Genomic DNA, 21,903 nt, shown 5'->3' with positions numbered 1-21,903 from the left:
GACTGTGCGGCCCGAGGAACGAAGGTCTATGACCTTGGGCAGAATGTCAGGTAATCACGTCTTTGGCCGGACGAGTGGTTACATTTCAGTTAGAGCTCTAGTCTGTCTGCCATATAGGTAATTCATGGGGTAACGGGAATTGGTTATTGATAACTCATGACATTACGTGTTTTTAGGGAACAAGGTGTGAGTTGCTTCCTTATTAACGATTTGGTACGATTGATAGAAATCAAGGTGTGAGTTTCTTTCTATGTTATATTGATAGAAATCAAGGTGTGAGTTGCTTTCTATGTTATATTGATAGAATTAATGTGTGAGTTGTCCTCCTTTATTTCGTGCTTTAGGAGAATAAATTGTGATTGGTTTCTCAATTGAAACGTGCGGGGTTCATCCCGTGATTTTGGTGTGAGTTGTTTTGAGTTACTCATACGGGCTTGCAAAAGCTTACCGGGTTTGTTGTGTGATAACCCGGTGCACCATTCAAACGGTGTAGGGGTTAATCCTGCAGGTCAGGATAATCGTGGCTGAAGTTGGGATTGCATACTTGCAGCTAAACGGTAGGAAGCCAATTTTGTGACTTTACCGTTATTTGGACTTCCGTTGTAGTAAGCTCTGAGGAGCATTTACGTTTTACTTTGTTGTTGACAATTTAATTCGTAAGCTTATGTATATATATGACTCTGAGGAGCGGGTCAATATGGACATAATGGGTTCAGGGCATCAATATGTGGGTAGTTTAAGGGAAAAAGTTTCCAGGTTTTTGATATTGATGACTGAAGGATCACGTATGTATAATTATGAGATTATATATAGATTTTTATTTATGTTAAAAATCAGGGGCGTGACACAGGGACTGGAGCCTCTATATATAGAACCTGCAAAGATATCTCCCATAAAGAATATCTAAGCAATACGTTCTCTATAGATTTCCTTATGACATACCATATACTACTTACCATAAGTAAATAGCTATAGGATTCTCAAATATTCAACATTCCAGATTACATGTTGAACTACAAGATTTGATTCACAATACAACCCCATTATTTGATCTCCAAGTAAAGCATACAATCAGTGTTAATTAACTCAATGATAGTGATGTGTTCACAAATTTTCCTTACAATTATTGTATGATAAGGTATGCTACACTCCTTTCCAGAAACACATTGAATTTTACGAAATTACTTTTGTTTTGATTTGGAAAGTTAGGGACCCGTTTCTCAATGAATGTTTGTTTCTGCTATTGTCTAAGAAACTCTTTACCTTACTACAATATTGTATAGTTTTCAGCTATTTAATGTATACATGGTTTGAGAGTTTGTTGACCCCTTTTTCATATTCAAACTGAGCTGCTGTTGAAAACCGTTTCAAGAATGCTATGACAGATCTCTTAGACAAATGAAGTTTCACATTTCTTTTAGAAACCCCTACTGGGCATCATTTATGCTCATCCCTTCTCCTCTCAAATTTCAGGTGGTGATTAGTTGGTTTGTTTGAAGATGAAACTGCTCTACTTACTATCAGACTTTTGTTGAAAGATCAAGATATTTTGGTGAGTTGTAGGCTAATTCATATAAGATGATTAGTACGTTGTATTTTGCAGTAGATAACTTAGCATGTTAGTCATTTTGAAGTATGCATCTAACCAGATTGCAGCTGGTTTAGTTTAGCTACTTACTTGGGATATATATGAATAGCCAAATGAGGTTGTAACGTTGATTATATTCTCTTTGTATTCCCGTGTATACTCTCTAATGTTCAGTTTCTATTCATTTGGCTTGTAAGCTTGTCTTTTGTTGTGCCTCTTATTTATAATATCAAATGCATTTTTTTTAGAAATTTTGTTAGTTTGCAGCCTGTTTTTCCCTTCCATTGTTTGAGTCCTCCACAAGGTTTGTTCTCTTATGAATCTCTATTGTATCAAAGTATACCCTTCAAGGTTTCTCACAAAGTAATTTGGATTAATTTCAGTTTACCCCCCTGAGGTTTGGGGGTGTCATCATTTCACCCCCCAAACTCTCAATTTCACTTTTTTACCCCCTGAACTTTCCAATTTCAATCAACCATGTCCAATTTCTCATATTCCGTCTAAATTGGACGTTAACTCTGACCTTTGAGGGTTAAAATGGTCATTTCAAGATAAAAATAAATAAATAAATAATTCCTTCTTTTTTTTCTTCTGTTTTTTCTATTTTTTTTCTTCTGTTTCTTAGTTTTTTTTTGTTTTTTGTTTATTTTTTTTTATTTTGTCTTCAACCTATACACCACAAGTTATAATAGGTTTATAAAAACAAAAAAATACTCTAGGTGGTTGAAAGCCGCTCGCTGGTCTACGATATTTGTGATATATTTCCGATAAAGTGAAGAATTTTAGGATATATCCCCAATAAAGTGAAGTCTGTAAAAAATAATTTTACATTTTATCTGTAAATAAATATCTGTAAAAAATGATTTTACACACTCGCTGGTCTACGATATTTGTGATTTATCTCTGATAAAGTGAAGAATTTTAGGATATATCCCCAATAAAGTGAAGAAATATCTGTAAAAAATAATTTTACACTTTATCTGTAAATAAATATCTGTAAAAAATGATTTTACACAGATATTTATTCACTTTATTGGGGATATATCCTAAAATTCTTCACTTTATTGGAGATATATCACAAATATCGTAGACCAAAAATGATTTTACACAGATATTTCTTCACTTTATTGGGGATATATCCTAAAATTCTTCACTTTATCGGAGATATATCACAAATATCGTAGACCAGCGAGCGGCTTTCAACCACCTAGAGTATTTTTGTTGTTGTTATAAACCTATTATAATTTGTGGTGTATAGGTTGAAGACAAAAAAAAAAAATAGAAAAAACAGAAAAAAAAAAAAAAAAAAAAAAAAAAAAGGAATTTATTTGTTTTTTTTTTTTGGGTCTTGAAATGACCATTTTAGCCCTCAAAGGTCAAAGTTAACGTCCAATTTGGACGGAATAGGAGAAATTGGACATGACTGATTGAAATTGGAAAGTTCAGGGGGTAAAAAAGTGAAATTGAGAGTTTGGGGGGTGAAATGATGACACCCCTAAACCTCAAGGGGGTAAACTGAAATTAATCCAAGTAATTTTTACCAAAATAGACCAACTTTAAAATTAAAACTTCATATTGAAGTTAAAAACAGCTTTGCTGAATTTATGAGAAAGCTGCTAATCTGTTAACTTTGAGCTTTGTGTTACTCTACTTAGTGATCTCCATATGTCTTGAAATTTTGATATGTTTCTGTTCTGTTAGTTAACAAAGGATCTAGAAAGTTTCATCATATTTCGATGTATAGTGAATCTTCGGTGATTTTTTTTCCAAGTCTGGTATGCTTTTGGCAAAGTTCTAGAATTTTTATTGTATCTTCTGACTTTCTGTTGAGATTTGAATCATTTAACTTCTGGTTTTTCTGTGTAATGAACTAGACATTCTGATGGTTGTTTGAAAACTGTTGTCTTGTCAATTAGACTTAAAATGAATTGTTGGTTAATTTTCCAAGTTGTCAATGTTGCTGCAATTTTTTTTTCACCTCACAGTTCAGTCAGTTTGTGTTCTACCTTTGCCGTACTTCCCAAACTTCGAATTGCATGAAAATTTAGTATATTTTTCTTTGACACGTTTACTTTGAATCTGGCAGAAAATTTCAAGTTCATTGCTGCACAAATGAAGTTATATTAAATCTCCAAATTTAAGTTGTTCATGCCTTAACTTTCCAGTCCACTTATGTCTCCCTTTGGTCATAATACTATTGAATCAATTTTCAGTTCTTTCACCTACAGTTTTCAAGTTCAGATAATATATTATGTGCTTGATTAACATATAGTTTTCATTTGTTTTAATGTTACTTACTTTTCTCTCTTTAAATCAAATTCCATTCCAAAGTAGTACTTCAAATTATACTGCCAAGATTGACATTGTGTCAATCTTGGTCATTTTCCCAATTCCTCTTGCTTAAGAACCCTATAAGTCATACCCCGAGTTTGGGGTGTGACAATATATACTAGTACTAGGACGATCACTACCTCCGGTATGACCGTTCGAGAACGCCACCATCACTATGACTTTGTGTTTTTCTATGTTGCATAGCTATTTGCAATCGAATGGCGACGAATAGAAATTTACCAATTAAAATCAGATTTTTTTCCACGCCACTACAGCTCACTTCATAAGCATTTACGTCGGAGAAAAATTGAATCAAGAGAACGAGAAATGACGCTTGATCTTTGGTGAGCAGAGGTTGAAATTGGGATGAGCGGTTTGGACAAAACAGCGGGGTGATTGGAATGAAAACGACTTTGATCATATTTATGGCTGAGAGAAAAAGACCTCTTTGTTTGGGGTTATTTGATCATCAGCGGCATCGCTGTAAATTTTTCAAAAAACTAAGATAACTGATAATTTTGCATTAAAATCTGGAATCAATCTTGCTCCATTTGCTTTGAGCCTAAGCTTCATATTCTTACTTTTATGAAGGCTTAATAGCCAATTTGTTACCCTAGGCTTCACCTTGGTGTCAATTTACTACCCTAGGTTTTATTTCAGCCAATTTGCTACCCTAAATTTTCACAATTAGCCAAGTTGCTATCCTAAGTATTATTACTGTCAATTTGCTACTTTATGTTTTCAAAATTAGCAAATTTGCTACATTTTCGTCATATTAGTTTGTCAATTTCTTCGTCCAAACATGAATTAATTTTGAAAATATAAGGTAACAAATAGCTAATTTTGAATATTTAGGGAAGTAAATTGGTTAATCTTGAAAACTTAGAGTATCAAATTTGATGGAAGGGTAGCAAATTAGCTAAAATAAAACTCAGGGTAGCAAATTGGCTAATTTTGAAAACCTAGGATAGCAAATTAGCTGAAATAAAACCTAGGGTAGCAAATTGACAATAAAGTGCAACCTAGGGTAGGAATTTGGCAATTATGCCTTTTATGAAACTGTCAGTTGAGTTTTTTTGTTTTTCCAACTTCTGTCTGCTGCTACTATGCATGTTTCCTATATATAATTTGCCCCATGTTCAAGTAAATCCAGAATATGTGTTTGGCCCAAACTCGAGGTTACTTGCTCTAGTTGAAATAGGATTTATATTAGAGATATTCTCAGAGAATCTTAGGAGATATCCAATCAATGTACGATTATGTTTCCATGTACAACTCTATCTCTATGCTTGTAATCCTCTATATATAGAGGCCCTTATTATCAATGAAAGTACGATTCAATTCTCTCCCAATTTAGTTTTCCTTAAACACGTTATCAGCACGAAACCCTAACCCTGAAACAAATAGCAAACCCTGATTCAAGAAGTTAAAACCTTAAATCCGAATACAAAACCTTGAACCATTTTCTGCCTCCGCCACACAACTTGAAGCCCTCGACACCAGGAATCCAGAACCGGCGGCAGAACTACCAGAACCGGCCGGAAACATATAGAACCGGCCACCGGAATCATCAGACCACCCGCAGCAAATATTCCACCGGTTCACCGCCTTCCGGACTTCCAATTGCTACCAAATTTTTTCAGCAGTAGCATCTCAATCCCAGAAATCCAGATCTGCAAGAAAAACCCTGAAAACCGGCCTAAAAGTCACTGAACCGGCCGACTGAATTGTCCGGCAGAATACCGACAGAAGGAAAAGAAAAGAAAAAAAAAGGAGGAAGGAGAAGCCCACTGCAACAGGCCCAAGCCTTCGGCCCAGAAGAAGAAGTTCTCGGCCCAGAAGCCCGCTGACGTCATCAGCCACGTCAGTACCAGTGCCACATCAACAGCCACATCAGCCTGCCACGTCAGCAATTTGTATTGTTTTCGTGGTAGCCTTTTTCGCTCCGAAACTAACCCTAATTTCTTGTTCTCTTTCAGGATGAGTAACCTGAACAAATTGGACTTTGCTCCATTGGGAACAACTGGTTCTGGATATCACAGGTGGATTCGTGATGTCCGCCAGCATCTCAAGGCCGATGGAATCCTGGATACGATTCCCGAGCCTAGCCAGGACTTTCTAACTGTTGAGCAAGCTCAAGCTTTGGAAGCAAATAGAGCAGCCTTAGAGGCAAATAAGGCGAAAGCCATCATCCTAATGACTCGTCATATGGATGATTCGCTCCATTACAAGTGTATGAATAAAGAAGACCACAGAAGGTTGTGGGTCTCACTCGAAGAAAGATTTGGCAACGTCCGTGACTCCCTGCTTCCTGACCTAGAAGTGAGATGGCATAGCCTCCGCTTCTGTGATTTCAATTCAGTTCTTGACTACAACTCGGAAGCACTTCACATTAAATCCTTAATGAAATTCTGTGGTAAAGAGATCACGGATGCGATGTTGATTGAGAAGACTCTCTCTACCTTCCCCGTCTCTGCATTGATGGTTGCTAAGAACTATCGAATCGATATTACTGCAGGACGGATCACAAGGTTTCATGAGCTCATTGGAGCTATGAATGTCGCTGAAAAGCATGACAACATCCTTGTAAAGAACTATAATTCGAGATCCGTGGAAACAGAGCATATTCCGGAATCCAATTATAGTTGCGCCCCTAAGAGAGGGCTCCAAGAGCGAAACCCTAATCTTAGGGATATTTCTAGACGTTCTGGTCCATATTATCGCTCTACTTGGGAAGGTAACCGCCAAAATAGGTGAACACGGAACCGAAAGGTCAACGTGGAAAGAGAGAAGGAGGCAACACCTCTGGCCATGTTGGTGGCGCCACCAACACTAGGAGCCATCTAAATGACGCTTTCAAAGCGTCTCAATCAATGGAGTCTGAGTAAAAATATGTATGTTCTCGATGTGGAGTATCCGGTCATTGGGCACACATTTGTAGAGCTCGTGAAGAAATTGTCACCGCCTACAAAGCATATTGTGAAGCAAGAGAAGCCCACTATATGAAACAAGAAGATCAAGAAGATGATCTGGAGTGAAGGGTTGAAGACTACAAATCTGGTTGGGATCAATAGATCGCCAATTCTGTTTAAGTCTTTATTTTTTCAAGAGATGTAATAGGCAACTGCCATATACTTTGTAGTAAATACCATTGGTTTAGTTTTTCTTCACATAGGCTCATCCAAAATGAGTATGATGTCTAGGAAAGTTTTGAAATAAGTGGTACTTAAGCGAGCTTAATTTGCTCCACCGACATCTCTCTACTCGCCTGGTCATATTTACTTTGGAGTTACCAAAAGAAGTCAAACGACTACCTTTGTTTTGCATTAGCTAGCATTTGGATTAGATTCTCCTAATGGTTAAGAGACAATGATGAACTCCGTTGGCTTATGAATAAAATTTTGAGTTCTTTTCATTATGACTCCATTTTGATTATGAGCATATTACTTTGTGACTACGATGGCTGGGTCATCAGTATTAATTCAAGGACATGGAATAGCCCAAGTTCCCCCTGTCAAATGGCAACTTGATTACTGTCACAAAAACTCTCTACGCTCTTAGGGAAAATCGCACCTATGAATAGCCAATGGATTCCATGCGAAAACGCATGTAGAGAACGGAAATGAGTTCCTTTGCAACACCTCTAATGATTGCGAACAAATGCGCATCTTAGAGAAGTTTATGTGTCTCTCTAGTGGACTCTACGTCACTATTCGAGCTATTAAATCCAATAAAGTTATGAGAGAAGATCTCTTGGATTTAGACACATATTGGCTTTGTCACGACAAGATAGGTCATCCTAGTCCTGATATGATGATCCGTCTACTAAAGACTTCACATGGACATCATTTCTTTCGAGCGAAACGAAGCATGAATCAAAAGTTGATTCCCGGACTAAGTGTGACAGCCGCCGCCGTCCACCACCAGCCTAGGGCTAGCATAGTCCTTATCCATGACGCCATGGATAGCGTACATCATGGTGATGACGCCCTAGGTGATGCTGCAATCACCAACTTTGCTCCAAATAGCGTTTCAGATGCTCAGGCGCAACCAAAATAGTCATTGGTTGCTTTTAAAGCCTCTCGCTCGTTTTACAAAGCCTATTCCTTAGGGAAATTAGGACTGAGACCGTCCTATGCAAAGGATATGAAAATACTCATTCTGTTCTTACATAGAGTCCGTGGGGATTTTGTGGACTAGTTCAACCAACCTGCGGACGTTTAAATATCTCATGATGTTGGTTGACACGCAAACACACTGGTCACGTGTTATGCCATTGTCCACTTGTAAATGTTGCTTATACTACACTCCTAGCAAATATCATATGACAACGGGCTCACTCCCCAGATCATCCTTTTCAGTCAATTCGATTTGACAATGCTAGAGAGTTTACATTGAAGACTTTCGATGGATATCGCAATGGGGCTGATGTTGGACATCATATTCTCATGAACACACCCAAATGGTATCGCAGAAACGACTACGATGATAGTCAGGACATTGGTAATGCGCACCAATCTCCTTATATCCACTTGGGGTGATGCAATATCGCATGCAGCTATGCTAATTCGTCTACGACCTACCGCCACTCAATGTATCTCTGCGTTACAACTAGTGACTGGGTACAAGTATTACGTACTTACGCATATTTGAGTGAGCCATTTATGTGCCAATTGCGCCGCCACAGCGCACTATGACAGGTCCTTACTGATGAATGGGCAACTACGTTGGATTTGAGACTCCGACAATCGTTCACCACTTAATGCCCTTGCAAGACGATCTCATTACCGCTAGATTTGCGGGCTGTCACTTTGATGAGACAGTCTTCCCGTCGTTTGGGGGAGATAAGAACACATATGTTCAGCAGGAACGACAGGAATTGTCGTGATCTGTCCCCACTATGTCACATCTCGATCCCCATTAAAGTGACGAGATCACATATCTGCTGCAAATATGCCTGCAAGGATGGATGTCCCTACGAGAGGACGTAGTGCCACCCTACACAGAGGTAGGTACGGCGCCAACGCCAAAGAAAGTGGCACTCCGGGGCGTTATAGGCCATGGCCCCAGCTAGAATGCATGGGAGGCTCGTGGGTTCGAAGGATACCTTGGCACAACCCAATCCTTTAATCATAGACACTCAAAATCCGTCTCATGAGAATGTTTTGGATTAAGGTTACCGTTGGGGGACGCCTCAACGTCAGAACCTATTCCTGAGAATATAGAGCTCTATGAAATTTACACTAGTGTACATGAGACGTGGGATAGAAACTCCATCATAATTGATGATGTAGTTGCGCATTTCGTTGCGCATGAGTTTGTTGAGTCCGATGATATCGAACCACGCTCCGTTGATGAATGAATGCCAACGTAGAGAAATTTGGCCTAAATGGAAAGATGCGATCCAGGTTAAGTTGGATTCTCTAACGAAGAGGAAGGTTTTTGAGCCAGTGATGCCAACACCTCCTAACATAAAACCTATTGACTAATGAGTCTTTGTTAGAAAGCATGATGAGAAAAAGAGATGGCAATCTCGCCTTATGGCGCAAGGCTTCTCACAAAACTCCCTGGAATCGACTACGATGAGACATATTCTCTCGTAATGGATGTCATTGCACTCCTCTACCCTGTCAGTTTGGTAGTTTTCGAATAACTGATCATGCAGCTTACGAATGTGGTCACTACGTATCTCTATGGGGATCTAGATACGGAATATACATGAAGGTTCATGGTGAACTTCATTTACCCAAGTCAAGTGGCTCTAGACCACGGAGCGCATTTTACAAAGAGATTGAAACGCTCACTAAAGTGACTACTTGATTGGGAAGGGATATGCCCACGCGTTTCCATAACAAGTTTCGGATTCTATTGCGGTTCATGTTGGACATGATCTTCATTGGAAGCCCTTTAAAGAGTTTAGGGAAACCGCTGAACACTAGAAATCCGACTTTGAGATGAACGATTTTGGGAGAACACGATTATGTCTCAGTTTGGAACTTGAGCATCGTGTCGATAGATGCTTAGGCATTTTGACAGGGTCAAAGCCTTCAAAGCACCCCCATGATCGTCCGTAGTCTTGATCCTGAAAAGGATCATCTTCGTCTGAAGGATGATGACGAAGATGTGCTAGGGGCAGAAGTGCCTTACTTGAGTGCAATAGGCGCATTATTGTACTTAGCTCAATGCACAAGACCGGACATCTCATTTGCCATGAACTTGTTAGCTAGATATAGCTTTGCGCCAACGCGACGCCATTGGATTGGTGTAAAAGATATCCTTCGGTACTTGAGATGTACGATTGATATGGGCTTGTTCTATCCCTACAGAGAGACGATGGATTTGGACCCATCACACACCAGGAACGCCGCCAACACTAGCCTGCGTCCACTATCCCCATCCCAAAACGACATGTGTTTTGGAAGGTTTTGCTGATATTGGGTATCTCTGTGACCCACACAATGGTCATTCCCAAAATGGTTAAGTGTTTACCATGGGTAAAGACCGTGATATCTTGGAGGTCTACAGAACAAACCCTGGTCGCTATATCTTCGAACAATGCAGAGATTATTGCTCTTCACGATGTCGTTCGTGAATGTCTATGGATTGGATCCATAATTACGCATGTTCGAACAATTGTGGTTTGAAGTCTACCACAGATGAGCCTACGAGCATTTAGGATAATGCTGCTTATTTTGAATAAGTGAAGCAAGGCTATATCAAAAGCGACAACACCAAGGATAATCAGCAACAACAGACTCTCCTCAAGATCAAAGTGAACTAGGTTCGATTTGAGGACAGTGTGGCAGACTGGCTCACTAAGTTATTGCCTAAATTCCACTTTCGAGAAACATGTTGGTAGCATCGTTTGCGGAAGTTATCCGAACTTCCATGACCGTAGTCATCAGGGGGAGATGCAGACATCAGGGGGAGATGTCTACATGTATGGTCTCGAAATGTGAAGGGTGTGTTGTGCCCTTTTTCCCCTTCGACCGAGGTTATTTTTGTCCCACATGGTTTTTGTTACTCGGCAAGGTTTTTAATGAGGCAACGAGAGGAGCACCATGTTTGGGCGACACAAGGGGAGTGTTAAAGTAAATCCAGAATATGTGTCTAGCCCAAACTCTAGGTTACTTGCTCTAGTTGGAATAGAGTTTATATTAGAGATATTCTCGGAGAATCTTATGAGATATCCAATCAAAGTACGATTATGTTTCCATGTACAACTCTATCTCTATGCTTGTAATCCTCTATATATAGAGACCCCTATTATCAATGAAAGTACGATTCAATTCTCTCCTAATTCAGTTTTCCTTAAACACCCAAATCATTCTTATCCAAAAGATAGGGAGGCAAGTCTGCCCTGTGGAACATTTCGCTCACAAATTTGAATACGATAATTTAATATTTGTTGAAATGTTGACCAATTATTTTATAAAATATTTAAGATTCGCAACTATTTTGCTAATCAATAATCTGTAAAGCCACGTAGCAACTAATCGGTCCTATTTTTTTTTTTTTTTTTGAATTACATAATAATCCTAAATCTTAACATGAAGATTTTTTTTTCTTACTTTTTTTATATTGGCCTACTAGCTCAGCCTATTGAGATGTTGTATTTTTGGTGTAATGCATAAGACAGATTAGCAAAACTGTGAAAGGAAAGTAGATAAATTCTCCAAGTGGACCCAACATTCGTACCCCTGAGTTTTCAACTTTAATATATCTTTCCAAATTACAAATACAATCACGAAAACAAATATGCATTTCCTTTATTTGTTAAATTTATTTCCAGGAAAGTGATTGGTGTTATATCATAAATGAGGGCATGTGCAATGAAAAACTTCGCACAAATATTTTCCAAAACCGGAATTTAGACTTTGGATACATAATTAGATGCAAAACTAACTAGATTCAGAATTAATTGAGATGCTAATTTTGAAATATGAGAAATTCAATGAATAGTGAATCCAAGGGCAACATGTACTTTTGAATTTCATTTCAATTTTTTTTTTCTAATCTAATATGTTTATCTGAAAATGAAAAGAGTTACCATTACAATTTCAGTAAATTCAATAGTTACTAGAATTTTACATGTGGGTCTCTTTTTTCTCTTGCAATGAGAAAACTTGTCAATCTGTTTAGGTATTAAAATTGACTTGCATAAAAATATTCAATGTAGATTTATCTTCATTAACGTCATTTATCTTAATTATCACATAATTAGTATATCGGTACATGACAGTAGTTGATTGAAACTTCAAATTAAAGAAACATGTGAAAAATGTAAAGTTACTTTAACAATAACGTAATAAGTGCTTGTCGATCGTCACATTACTGAACAACCAAATAAATCTCAACGACCTAATAACGTATTAACAAACATTACAGTTTGAAGCGGGCATGCTATTAAATTATACATGTGGAAATATTTTCGAAATGACATATCAGTGCATGAAGTTTTCGTCCGTACGTAATATACGAACAAACACATGCACGTATGCAGTCTCTGTTAGGGTTTTGTGTAACACTTGACTTTGCAAATCTTTACTCACAAACTAATTGCAATTTGAAGAATTTTTTTCTTGTAATAATTCCAGTTTAACATACTTTGTTGGTGGTAGTGTTTTAAGCAAATTTAATAACAAACAACCCTAGGTAAAAAAATTAGAGGGGGGTAAAAAACAGAAGAAGGACAAAACCTATTGCATTTTCTTATTAAAAAAAAAAAAAACAGCCAATGTTAGGCAAACATGGAAAAAAGTTGGAAGGGTATTTTGGGCATACTGAGAAAAAAATACAACCAAGAAACCATGTTTGCATTTTTCCAGATACAGAAACAAAATAAACTGCCATACATATTCTTCTTTGTCACCACGCACTCTCCCTCCTCCTTTCTCACGCTATAAATTCCACTCGCTTCTGCAACTCTGAGTCACCGATTAGTAAAGCACTCACTGCCTATCTCTGTGTTTTCTCAGGTTCTCAGTGACAGAAGAACTGAGAGTCTGAGAGAGAGAGAGAGAGAGTTCAAAACCACCAACCACCAATTGCATGGTGTTTCTGTTTCATTAGTCCTTTAATCCAACCCGTGTCCAAAGCCCAAATTCCAAACCCAAACCCGCTTCCATGGCCTCCTCCTCGTCTGTGTCACCCAATAAGTGGACTTCCCAGACCCCCAACCCTGACATATCGGGGTTGAAATGGACCAAGAAAAACTCACGTCACTCTCGCCAGTTGGGCAATGAACCCCAACTCCCCAACCATGACTCGGCAGCTGAGCTACCTGACCACAACTCCGACACTGGGGAAAACCTCATTGACCAGAACGAAGTCTTGTCCGAACAGCCGCACCCCAAGAAACCAAATTTGAAGGTTTACATCCGGCTCAAGCTGGACAAAGACGACGCTCCTCAGGTGAAAAAAAAAGCAGAGGATCAAAACCCTAAATCTGATGATCCTGCTGTTGCTGCTTTGGCTGCTTTATCTGCGGGGGAAGGATTGGAGGAGAAGGGGAACAAAACATGGAATCTGAGGCCCAGGAAACCGGTGAAGAAGCCTAATGGGGAGGCTAGTGCCATGAAGACTGGTGCACCGGTGGGGCAGCATAACGAAATCCCGGAGCTGGGTCGGTCCAGAATGGCTAGAGGTTGTCAAACGAAAAAACCTAAGGAGCCGAGGATGGAGATATCGCTTACATTGACCAAAGAGGAGATTGAGGAGGATCTTTTACTCTTGACAGGGAAGAAGCCGTCACGCCGGCCCAAGAGGAGGCCTAGGAGTCTGCAGAAGCAGCTGGATGTACTGTATCATATTCCAATTCAATTGTCGTTTGGCTGTTCAATTTTATTTCTGTAATTTTTATTTTTATTTTGGTAAATTTTTAGGTATTTGGGTCATTAGGGTTTTGAGTTGTTTGGTATTTGATATGGTTTTGATGGTTTTGCAGAATATAACTCCAGGGATGTATCTGGATATGCTGTCGGCAGAAGCCTACCAGGTTTAAAGGTAAAATCTTATGAACATTTTGGGCCTGTTCTGAATATATTGGGGATTGCTAGGTTTCATTGAAATTGTGTAAATTAAGAACATATATTAGTGCTGATGAGTAGCTGTTTGAATTGGATGTGGAGCTGATCGAGAATTTGATTATGCTGCTTGCAGGGTTAGATTGGGTGTACTGATGTTGAAAACTTGTGACTGCTCTGAAATTTAGAACACAGAAGAAGGTATAAGAGTGTTGGATCTGGCAAGGTTCAAGGGAAACACAAATGTACCCTTTTTTTTTTTCTCTCTCTCTTTCTCTCTCTCTTTGGCTTTTACTAAGGAGCTCAATAAATTGTGGGAGGTCGTTGTATCATCTTAGCTATTATGAGTAGCTGCAGATGTAGATAGGGGTTATCAGGGATCAGTTACAAGTTGGATGAATAAATAAAAAACAATAAAATGATAATTTAGGCATTGTCTTTTCGCTTGAATTGGAAATGATTTATCACAGCTTCTTGTGTCATGCTAATATACAAGATATTGTTTGCTATTACTCGAGGCAAGCGAATTTAATCGTGCACCGTTTATCCGAAATGCCCCCATGTTGTACTTTATAATTGAGCACGTTGTCTTGATTTTCTTTCTCATGACATAAACTTGTTGGATCATGAATGGTTTGTTTGCTCTGCTGATCGATTTGGTAAATATGCGGAAGTCCTAACGAGTACATGCTTCCCTCGTGTGATTTTCTTTCCTATTACCGGTGTCCATGCACCATGCGCACGTAATTGGGTGTTGATGAGTAGAAAGTACAGGCACTAGAAGAAGGAGAATTGAACATGTGGGAGGTGGGAAAAGAGGATTGATCTTGTAGGAGTTGGGTTGGAAGTACAGAGTTCCGAGGGGAGAAAGACAGAAAAATATGGTTATATGTCAGATTAGTTATTGCAGAGGTCTAAACTCGAGCTATGCAGATTTTTTCATCTACTTGTCTCCAGATATATATTATTCACAGATAGAGAATTATCAGTGCTCAGATGAAAGAGGATTCAGAGTGTTCGAATGATTGTGGAAGCTAGATCCCAGATGAAGGGGGTGTTGTTCGATCAAGTTTTATCCATAATGCTCTCTACTAATATCTTGTCATCTTGTGTGGTAGACGGTAGTGAAACTGTTTTAAGAGCTTTTTGTGTAAATCTGAAAGCGTGTTTTGTTTTATAGTCATTACATAGTTGTAGTTCCAGTACTGAGAATTATTTGTACCTCTAGTTTTTTGATCCTATTTTCAAATGGTTTTAATCTATTTCTTTTCATTTGTACATGAACTGTGTTCAGGTTTCATGCACTTTCTGCATTATCAGTAATCTAATTTATAGTTTGTTCAACTGAAAGAAATTGATCAGACATCTTTGCGAACTTATCCTCGAGTATAAGAAGTAAATTGGATGGTTTTCACTGGAATTATAGTGTTTCCATATAGAAGATATGAGTAACCTGTTTTAATGGGGTTCAAACACCAGTTGAGATCTAGGTTTTAATTTGTTAACAACTAGTATGAACCGTTGAGAGTTTAAAATTGTTGGTGTGCAAAATCAATCTTATTATTAATTGTGGATCACTGATTCTTTTTGTGGGTTATTCATGTAGCTCTAGGGTGTTGACCATGTTGTTCTCTCTGTGTTGAGTGTTCTATGTGTATGTTGTGGACTTGTGGATTTCCTAGAATTGTAAGAATTCTAAATTTGGTGATACGGTTATGCAGAAAATTAAAAACTGACATATAAGGAGCTATATATGCCTCAGTGGTAGTTCCAGATGCTTATTTATGTATTTTCTTTTCGCTGAAGTTTCACGTTTGCTTTTGACTTTGCAGATTGAATGAACGGCATTTCTGAACATGCTTGCATAATTCTCAGAAGCATTTGGGCTCACTGTGAACAAAGAGCTTCGATTCCCTTGGGTAAGCAATGGAAGGGTACGGTCTTCCTCCAAATTAAGTTTACATTAATTCAGAAACAGATGCCTATTATGCATGCAACTTCATTGGGGAGGCAAGCCTGCCATCCACTGATTAGAGGTAAATGGTAACTAATCATGAATATGCGCCCACTCACACACATTGTTATCGTGTGATCTAAATTTTTTTTTCAGAAGCAATGGAAGCGTTTTGAGGTTACCTTGTGATCTAGATAAAAAAAAAAAAAAAAAAAAGTCATGATAAAAAAAATTTAATATTATTATTTAAAACTTAAGAATATTCATTATAATAAACGAATCGAACAAGTTGACCGAATCTCTTAAATCCGCTGGATCAGATTTTGATTGAGCTATCAATGATCTACTAAGCTATCGGATTGGATCATGTTCAATTTTGTTGTTACTAATCAGATTTAGGTCAATCCGCTTGAACCCAATCCATCTACAGGTATAAGTTTAGGCTGTTTAGCCATTCAAAAAAAAAAAAAAAAAATTGTTTCACCCGGCATTGTTAAAAAGCCCATTTCAAACGGTTCAACCCGAAACGCTCAATACTTCACTTCAACCCAAATCGTCTCAAACAAGCAGGTGTCTACGTAATCAGTCAGATGCAGGCGGAGGAGGAGCAGCAGCAGCACAAGGAAAATGGCGGCAATTATCGGACCCTCATGCCCGACACTCACTTTTTGTGGGCCGGAGCCAGCGCGGCCCAGTTCGGCTGGGCGGTAGTCTTGTACCGGAAAGGATCCGGCGCCCACTCCACTTCCATGCCCTTCAGGGCTTTCGCTGTCGCGTCCCTCTTCGTCGGCGCCGGCGCCACCGCCGCCTTCGCTGGCCTCCGTGCTTCTGGTATCCACAAGGTTAGCTCCCATCTCTCTCTCTCTCTCTGTGCTTCGTATGGTTACATCGGTCATTTCCGGAAACATTGTAACATGAATCATTGTAATTAGTGCTGCTTTGTTGTGACTTGTGGCATACTCAAATTAGTTCAATGTTTAATTGATTTGCAATCGTATAAGATGAAGTAAAATACTTGTAAATAGATGTTTGTTTTTCGACAATTTGTAATAGCATTTTCACTATTGATGGAAATTATGCTGTAGATGCCTCCACTAAATAACTGCTTCAAAATTCAAAGCCTCACTGATATCACTGACTTAATTTTTAAACTTGAGGACAGGCTAAAGAAGAACCGTTACAAGAAAATGAGAACTTAGAGGCTTCACGATTAGTACCTTTACTTCCACAAAAATATGAAAAATTTGCCCCACGCAGGTGTTATTATGGGTTACAGCCTTATCTAACCTGTGTGTAAAGAGGAAGATTTGCATGAAAGAGTGGTGGATAGATTAGAATTGCACCATGAAAAATCATATCTAACATTCCCAATTGTTATATGCTCTTTAGTTTGGGAATCCTTTTCCCGTTTCCCAGTTTACTTGCTTCCTTTCTTTTCTCTTTCAATGTTGTCATCGAGGATTTAAGGGAGAGGTTTTTGATTTGGTAAACTACTATCTCAGTTGGCTTAAACTTCTGGGATTCTTGACCTCTTAATTTGACTTTTTCTCTCCATTACTGCACTTACAATTATCTCAGTTTGCTGGAACTTATGAGATCATGGACCTCGTATTATGAATTATGCTTTTAAGAGTGGATACCGACTATGCTACGTTGATCTACTGAGCCTTTAATCTCTATTCATGATGTTCTTCAATTCCTACAGTTAGCTAAAATTATTATGTTTTAGCTTTTGTTGGTAGAATCTCTGGACGGATCCTACAATCTATTCTTCTGTCAGCTCATCTACTAATTTTAGACCATAGAAGTTTAACAGTTACTCCTCAAAATCAAAATTATTTAAAACTCCTACTTAGACAGTCGAATCCTAGGATAGTGGTTTGGCTACCATGAGTGGAATTACTGAGTTGTCAGGTTTGACACCTAGACTATTCAATCCTTGATTTATTTCTACCTGTATCTTGTTGTATCTTTTTTCAAATTAACAAACAATGATTTAGTCATATTTGTATGCTAATCTGTCTTAATGAGGAACTATTAGATAAGACCTTTCAAAAATATTATTAAGTTCATGCTTACTGTCTCTTTTTTTTTTTTGGCCAATCATGCTTACTTTCTAGACAATAGGAATTTTGATCTTGCTGTTAACGTCCAGTAGACAAGGAAGTTAAGGAAATTGAAGTGCATGTCGAATTTGATTAATTTATAAAAGAGTGGGTGTGTCGTTGGTTTGGTAGTGCTGAGTTTGGATCCTTTCCCTTTTGTTCATGCAGTTGGGATCCTTTTCAGCTCTGATTTAGAACCTTCACTTAGATTTTTCTGTGCTCATATTCTGCCTGTAGTTTAAACTATGTCATCTCAGTTCTTAATTTGATTACATTGTAATATAAATTCTAAATCTAAACTTAGCCCTCAACCTTAAAGGAGGTCTGTTTTAGTCATAAGTGAAGCATTAATAGACTACTTAAAATGAAAATGCGGACTGAAAAAGTTCCACATTCACTTTGTTGATTTTTTTCATATTATTTAACCAACTATTTGAGCAGGACAACCATTAAAATGATTATCCTCTCTATCACCACTTACCGGCTGTCTATTTTTTTAACAGGTGGAGGACCTAATTCAGTTGGGTGCAAACATAAGAACTGGCCTCGGGGTACAACGGAGGGCAAGGGATGAATAACTGTTTATTTCCGGGTGTAAAATCTTTAGGATTCTAAATTTCTAATTCTATTTTATAAAACCAACTGTTGGGTTGGACTTTCATCTAGATTTTGTTTTCGCTTTTGTCACTCTGAACCACACCGAAACTATCCATTATCTTAGCGCTCAGACTTCACTGTTTATATTTTGCAATATTTCTAAGATGTAGGATGATATATGCCATCATTGCCATGCTATTTCAAGCACGACATATTCATAAAAATGAAATTATATGGAAAAAATGAGCATAAAATTAGTTGTGTTAGGCACAAGCGAACTTTTTCATCGATTCTAAAATCTCTATGCAAGCATCGGTCATGTGAGATATATTGGCACTCTAAATATTGATAATGAAGAGCATTTCTTGTGGATAGAAATATCGGTCATTGAAAGGAAAAAAAAAAATCAACAAAAATATCGGCATGTACCTACATTTTAAACCTTGATCCTACGTTCAACTTTCTTGTTAGGCCTCATCAACGGGTCAGGTCTTATTATATTTTTAAATAGTAGCGGGTTGGGCCGGGCCAGGCTTTATTGTAAATCGAAGGATCCAAGCCCGTCCATATAAAGCGGGCCTTGCGGGCTTTATTTACAAATAAATCTTTAAAGATACTAATTTTTTTATAAACTTATATTTATATATCATACACTCCAAAGAGCAACGTCTATCAATTCAAAGAAAATAAAAAAACTAACCGTTAGATGTGATCATTACAATAAATTATGAGTGTGGTAAAAAATTTAACCAATTTCACCATATTTTCGAATCAGATCGAAGTGTCAACCGTTGTCACTTCTATGTCTTCTTGGTTGACCGATGGCGTAACAACCGCGAAACATGCTTATTTTTCTACAACGTCTATAAATATTTCATCGATGGATATGCGTGGACATAAGATAAAAATTTCAATTTTAATTATAAAGACGTTAACGTATACCAATTTGCCTCCTAAAGTTGTATGACTTATGTTGCATTTAAATTGTTGAGGTTCACTCTAAAGCAACTATGAAGTGGAAAATGAATTTAGAGAAACCAAACCGCTTAATAGAGAGATTGTAATGCTTTATGGTGGTTGTAAAAAATCCAGCCTATTTGGTTCTCGTTTCGAATTCAATCAACTATGTCAAACTTAATTACTCTTAAAAACCTATATTTATATATCATGCACTCCAAAGAGCAACCCCTATCAATTCAAAGAAAATGGAAAAACCGACCGTTGGATGGCATTATTACAATAAATTATGAGTGTGGTAAAAAATTTAGCCAATTTCACCATATTTTCGAATCCGATCGAATTGGTCAACCGTCGTCACTTGTATGTTTTCTTGGTTGACCGATGGCTTGACGACCGCGAAACGTGCTTATTTTTTCACATCACGTCTGTAAATATCCTATCGATGGATGTGAATGTACATAAGATAAAAATTTCAATTTTAATTACAAAAACATTGGCCTATATCAATTTGCCTCCTAAAGTTGTATGACTTGTACATTGCATTTCAATTGTTGAGGTTCATTCTAAAGCAACTATGAAGTAGAAAATGAATTTAGAGAAACCAACCGCTCGATGGAGAGATTGTAATGTTTTATGGTGGTTGTAAAAAATTCAGCCAATTTGGTTCTCGATTCGAATTCAATCAACGAGGTCAAACTTAGTTACTCTTATAAACCTATATTTATATATCATACACTCCAAAGAGCAACCCCTATCAATTCAATAAAAATGAAAAATCTGACCGTTGGATGAGATTATTACAATAAATTATGAGTGTGATAAAAAATTTAGCCAATTTCACCATATTTTCGAATCCAATCGAATTGGTCAACCGTCATCATGATATGTAGAATATATATGCACATATTCTATATAGAAGTATGAGAACTTCACACACACACACACACACATATATATATATATATAACACATACATATATAATAGTTTACGGGCTTTTACGGGCCGGGCCTAGCGAGCTTTTGGCCGGCTGGTTTTTTGCGGGCTTTTTAACGGGCCGGGTCGGGCTTTTGGCCCTGTGGGCCGGCGGGCCTTCATCGGCCCACTTGATCCGCGAGCTTTTTGATGAGGCCTATTTTGGTGTAATACATAAGACAGATTAGCAAAACTGTGAAAGGAAAGTAGATAGATTCTCCAAGTGGACCTAACATTCGTAGAGAAATTTTTCAGTGCTACAGTAGAACCACGTGGCAACCTGACATGGTGTGACGTCCCTATCCTATTTTGACACCTGTCTTCTTCTTAAAATAATTTGGAATATATCCCACTAAGAGAAGACATTTCTGGGTTTTCTTGCTTCTTCATAGCCATAGGCTCTTCCTCCATGGCTCCATGCGACTCTTCCTTAATACAATTGAAAGTCTAATTATCCCAATTCATTAGGCCAAAAATATTATCCTACTTCCAATCGATCATCCAAATAAACAACATGTCTTGAATAAGGTTGGTAGACATGAAACCTTGATCAAGGATGTGAAACTTGAAGGTGTCTATCCAGAATTCCAGATTCAGCCATGATAGGAGAAATTAATAAAGATAAATTTGAGAAGCTTTGTCCAACTTCAACTGCGATTGGTTGGGTTTTCATTAATAAGTTTCACTTCTTGATTCCAAAATTCATGAATTTAATCAATCAATAGGATTATAAATTTCAATTTCCAAGAACCCAAATTGAATTTGTGAGATTCAATTACTTACTGGAGGCTTTGGAGGTTGAGCTCGGTCTCCTGATGACGACCAATGGAGCTATGAGCAAGGAAAGGAAAATGGAGGCGGCCGATTTCACGGCGACTCCTCCGGCAGCTGCATTGGAGGGAATGCTTCGCAACTTCCAATTTCAAAATTGATGGATCTTTTGAAAAGTTACTCAAAGATACAACACAATTAGACTTATTATCCTAGGAATTGTTCCACTCGCAGGAAGCATAATTGATGAATATGCAAGAAGATGAACATGCTTCAGAGCTCAGAGGCCATAGAACGAAGACCCAAAAAGGTCTTTTTTGAAAAAATAGACATAATTGAGTTTGTATTATATTCATTGGAAACCAGCTGTCATATTGTTATAGGGACGTCATACCACATGAGATTGCCACATGGTTCTACTGTAGCACAGAAAAATTTCTCAACATTTGTACCCCTGAGTTTTCAACTTTAATATATCTTTCCAAATTACAAATACAATCACGAAAACAAATATGCATTTCCTTTTTTTGTTAAATTTATTTCCAGGAAAGAGATTGGTGTTATATCATAAATGAGGGCATATTCGATGAAAACTTCGC

The 21,903-nt window shown here is 37.8% G+C and overlaps 2 protein-coding genes across 2 annotated transcripts; both read left to right on the top strand.

The window, feature by feature from the left end:
• The first annotated feature begins 13,045 nt into the window (after positions 1–13,045).
• LOC133716534 (uncharacterized) lies at positions 13,046–13,922 on the top strand. The gene is made up of 2 exons (XM_062143237.1): positions 13,046–13,717; positions 13,866–13,922. Exons 1-2 carry the CDS (start codon positions 13,046–13,048, stop codon positions 13,920–13,922), a joined length of 729 nt encoding a protein of 242 aa, XP_061999221.1.
• Positions 13,923–16,427: 2,505 nt separating this feature from the next.
• Positions 16,428–18,744, top strand: LOC133713559 (uncharacterized). The gene is made up of 2 exons (XM_062139598.1): positions 16,428–16,740; positions 18,507–18,744. Exons 1-2 carry the CDS (start codon positions 16,489–16,491, stop codon positions 18,579–18,581), a joined length of 327 nt encoding a protein of 108 aa, XP_061995582.1. The 5' UTR covers positions 16,428–16,488; the 3' UTR covers positions 18,582–18,744.
• The last annotated feature ends 3,159 nt before the right edge of the window (positions 18,745–21,903 follow it).

The sequence above is a fragment of the Rosa rugosa genome, chromosome 6 (genome assembly GCF_958449725.1).
Source record: "Rosa rugosa chromosome 6, drRosRugo1.1, whole genome shotgun sequence".
Lineage (NCBI taxonomy): Eukaryota > Viridiplantae > Streptophyta > Magnoliopsida > Rosales > Rosaceae > Rosa > Rosa rugosa.
Note: the sequence above shows the minus strand (reverse complement) of the source record. Positions and strands in the feature narration are given on the sequence as shown.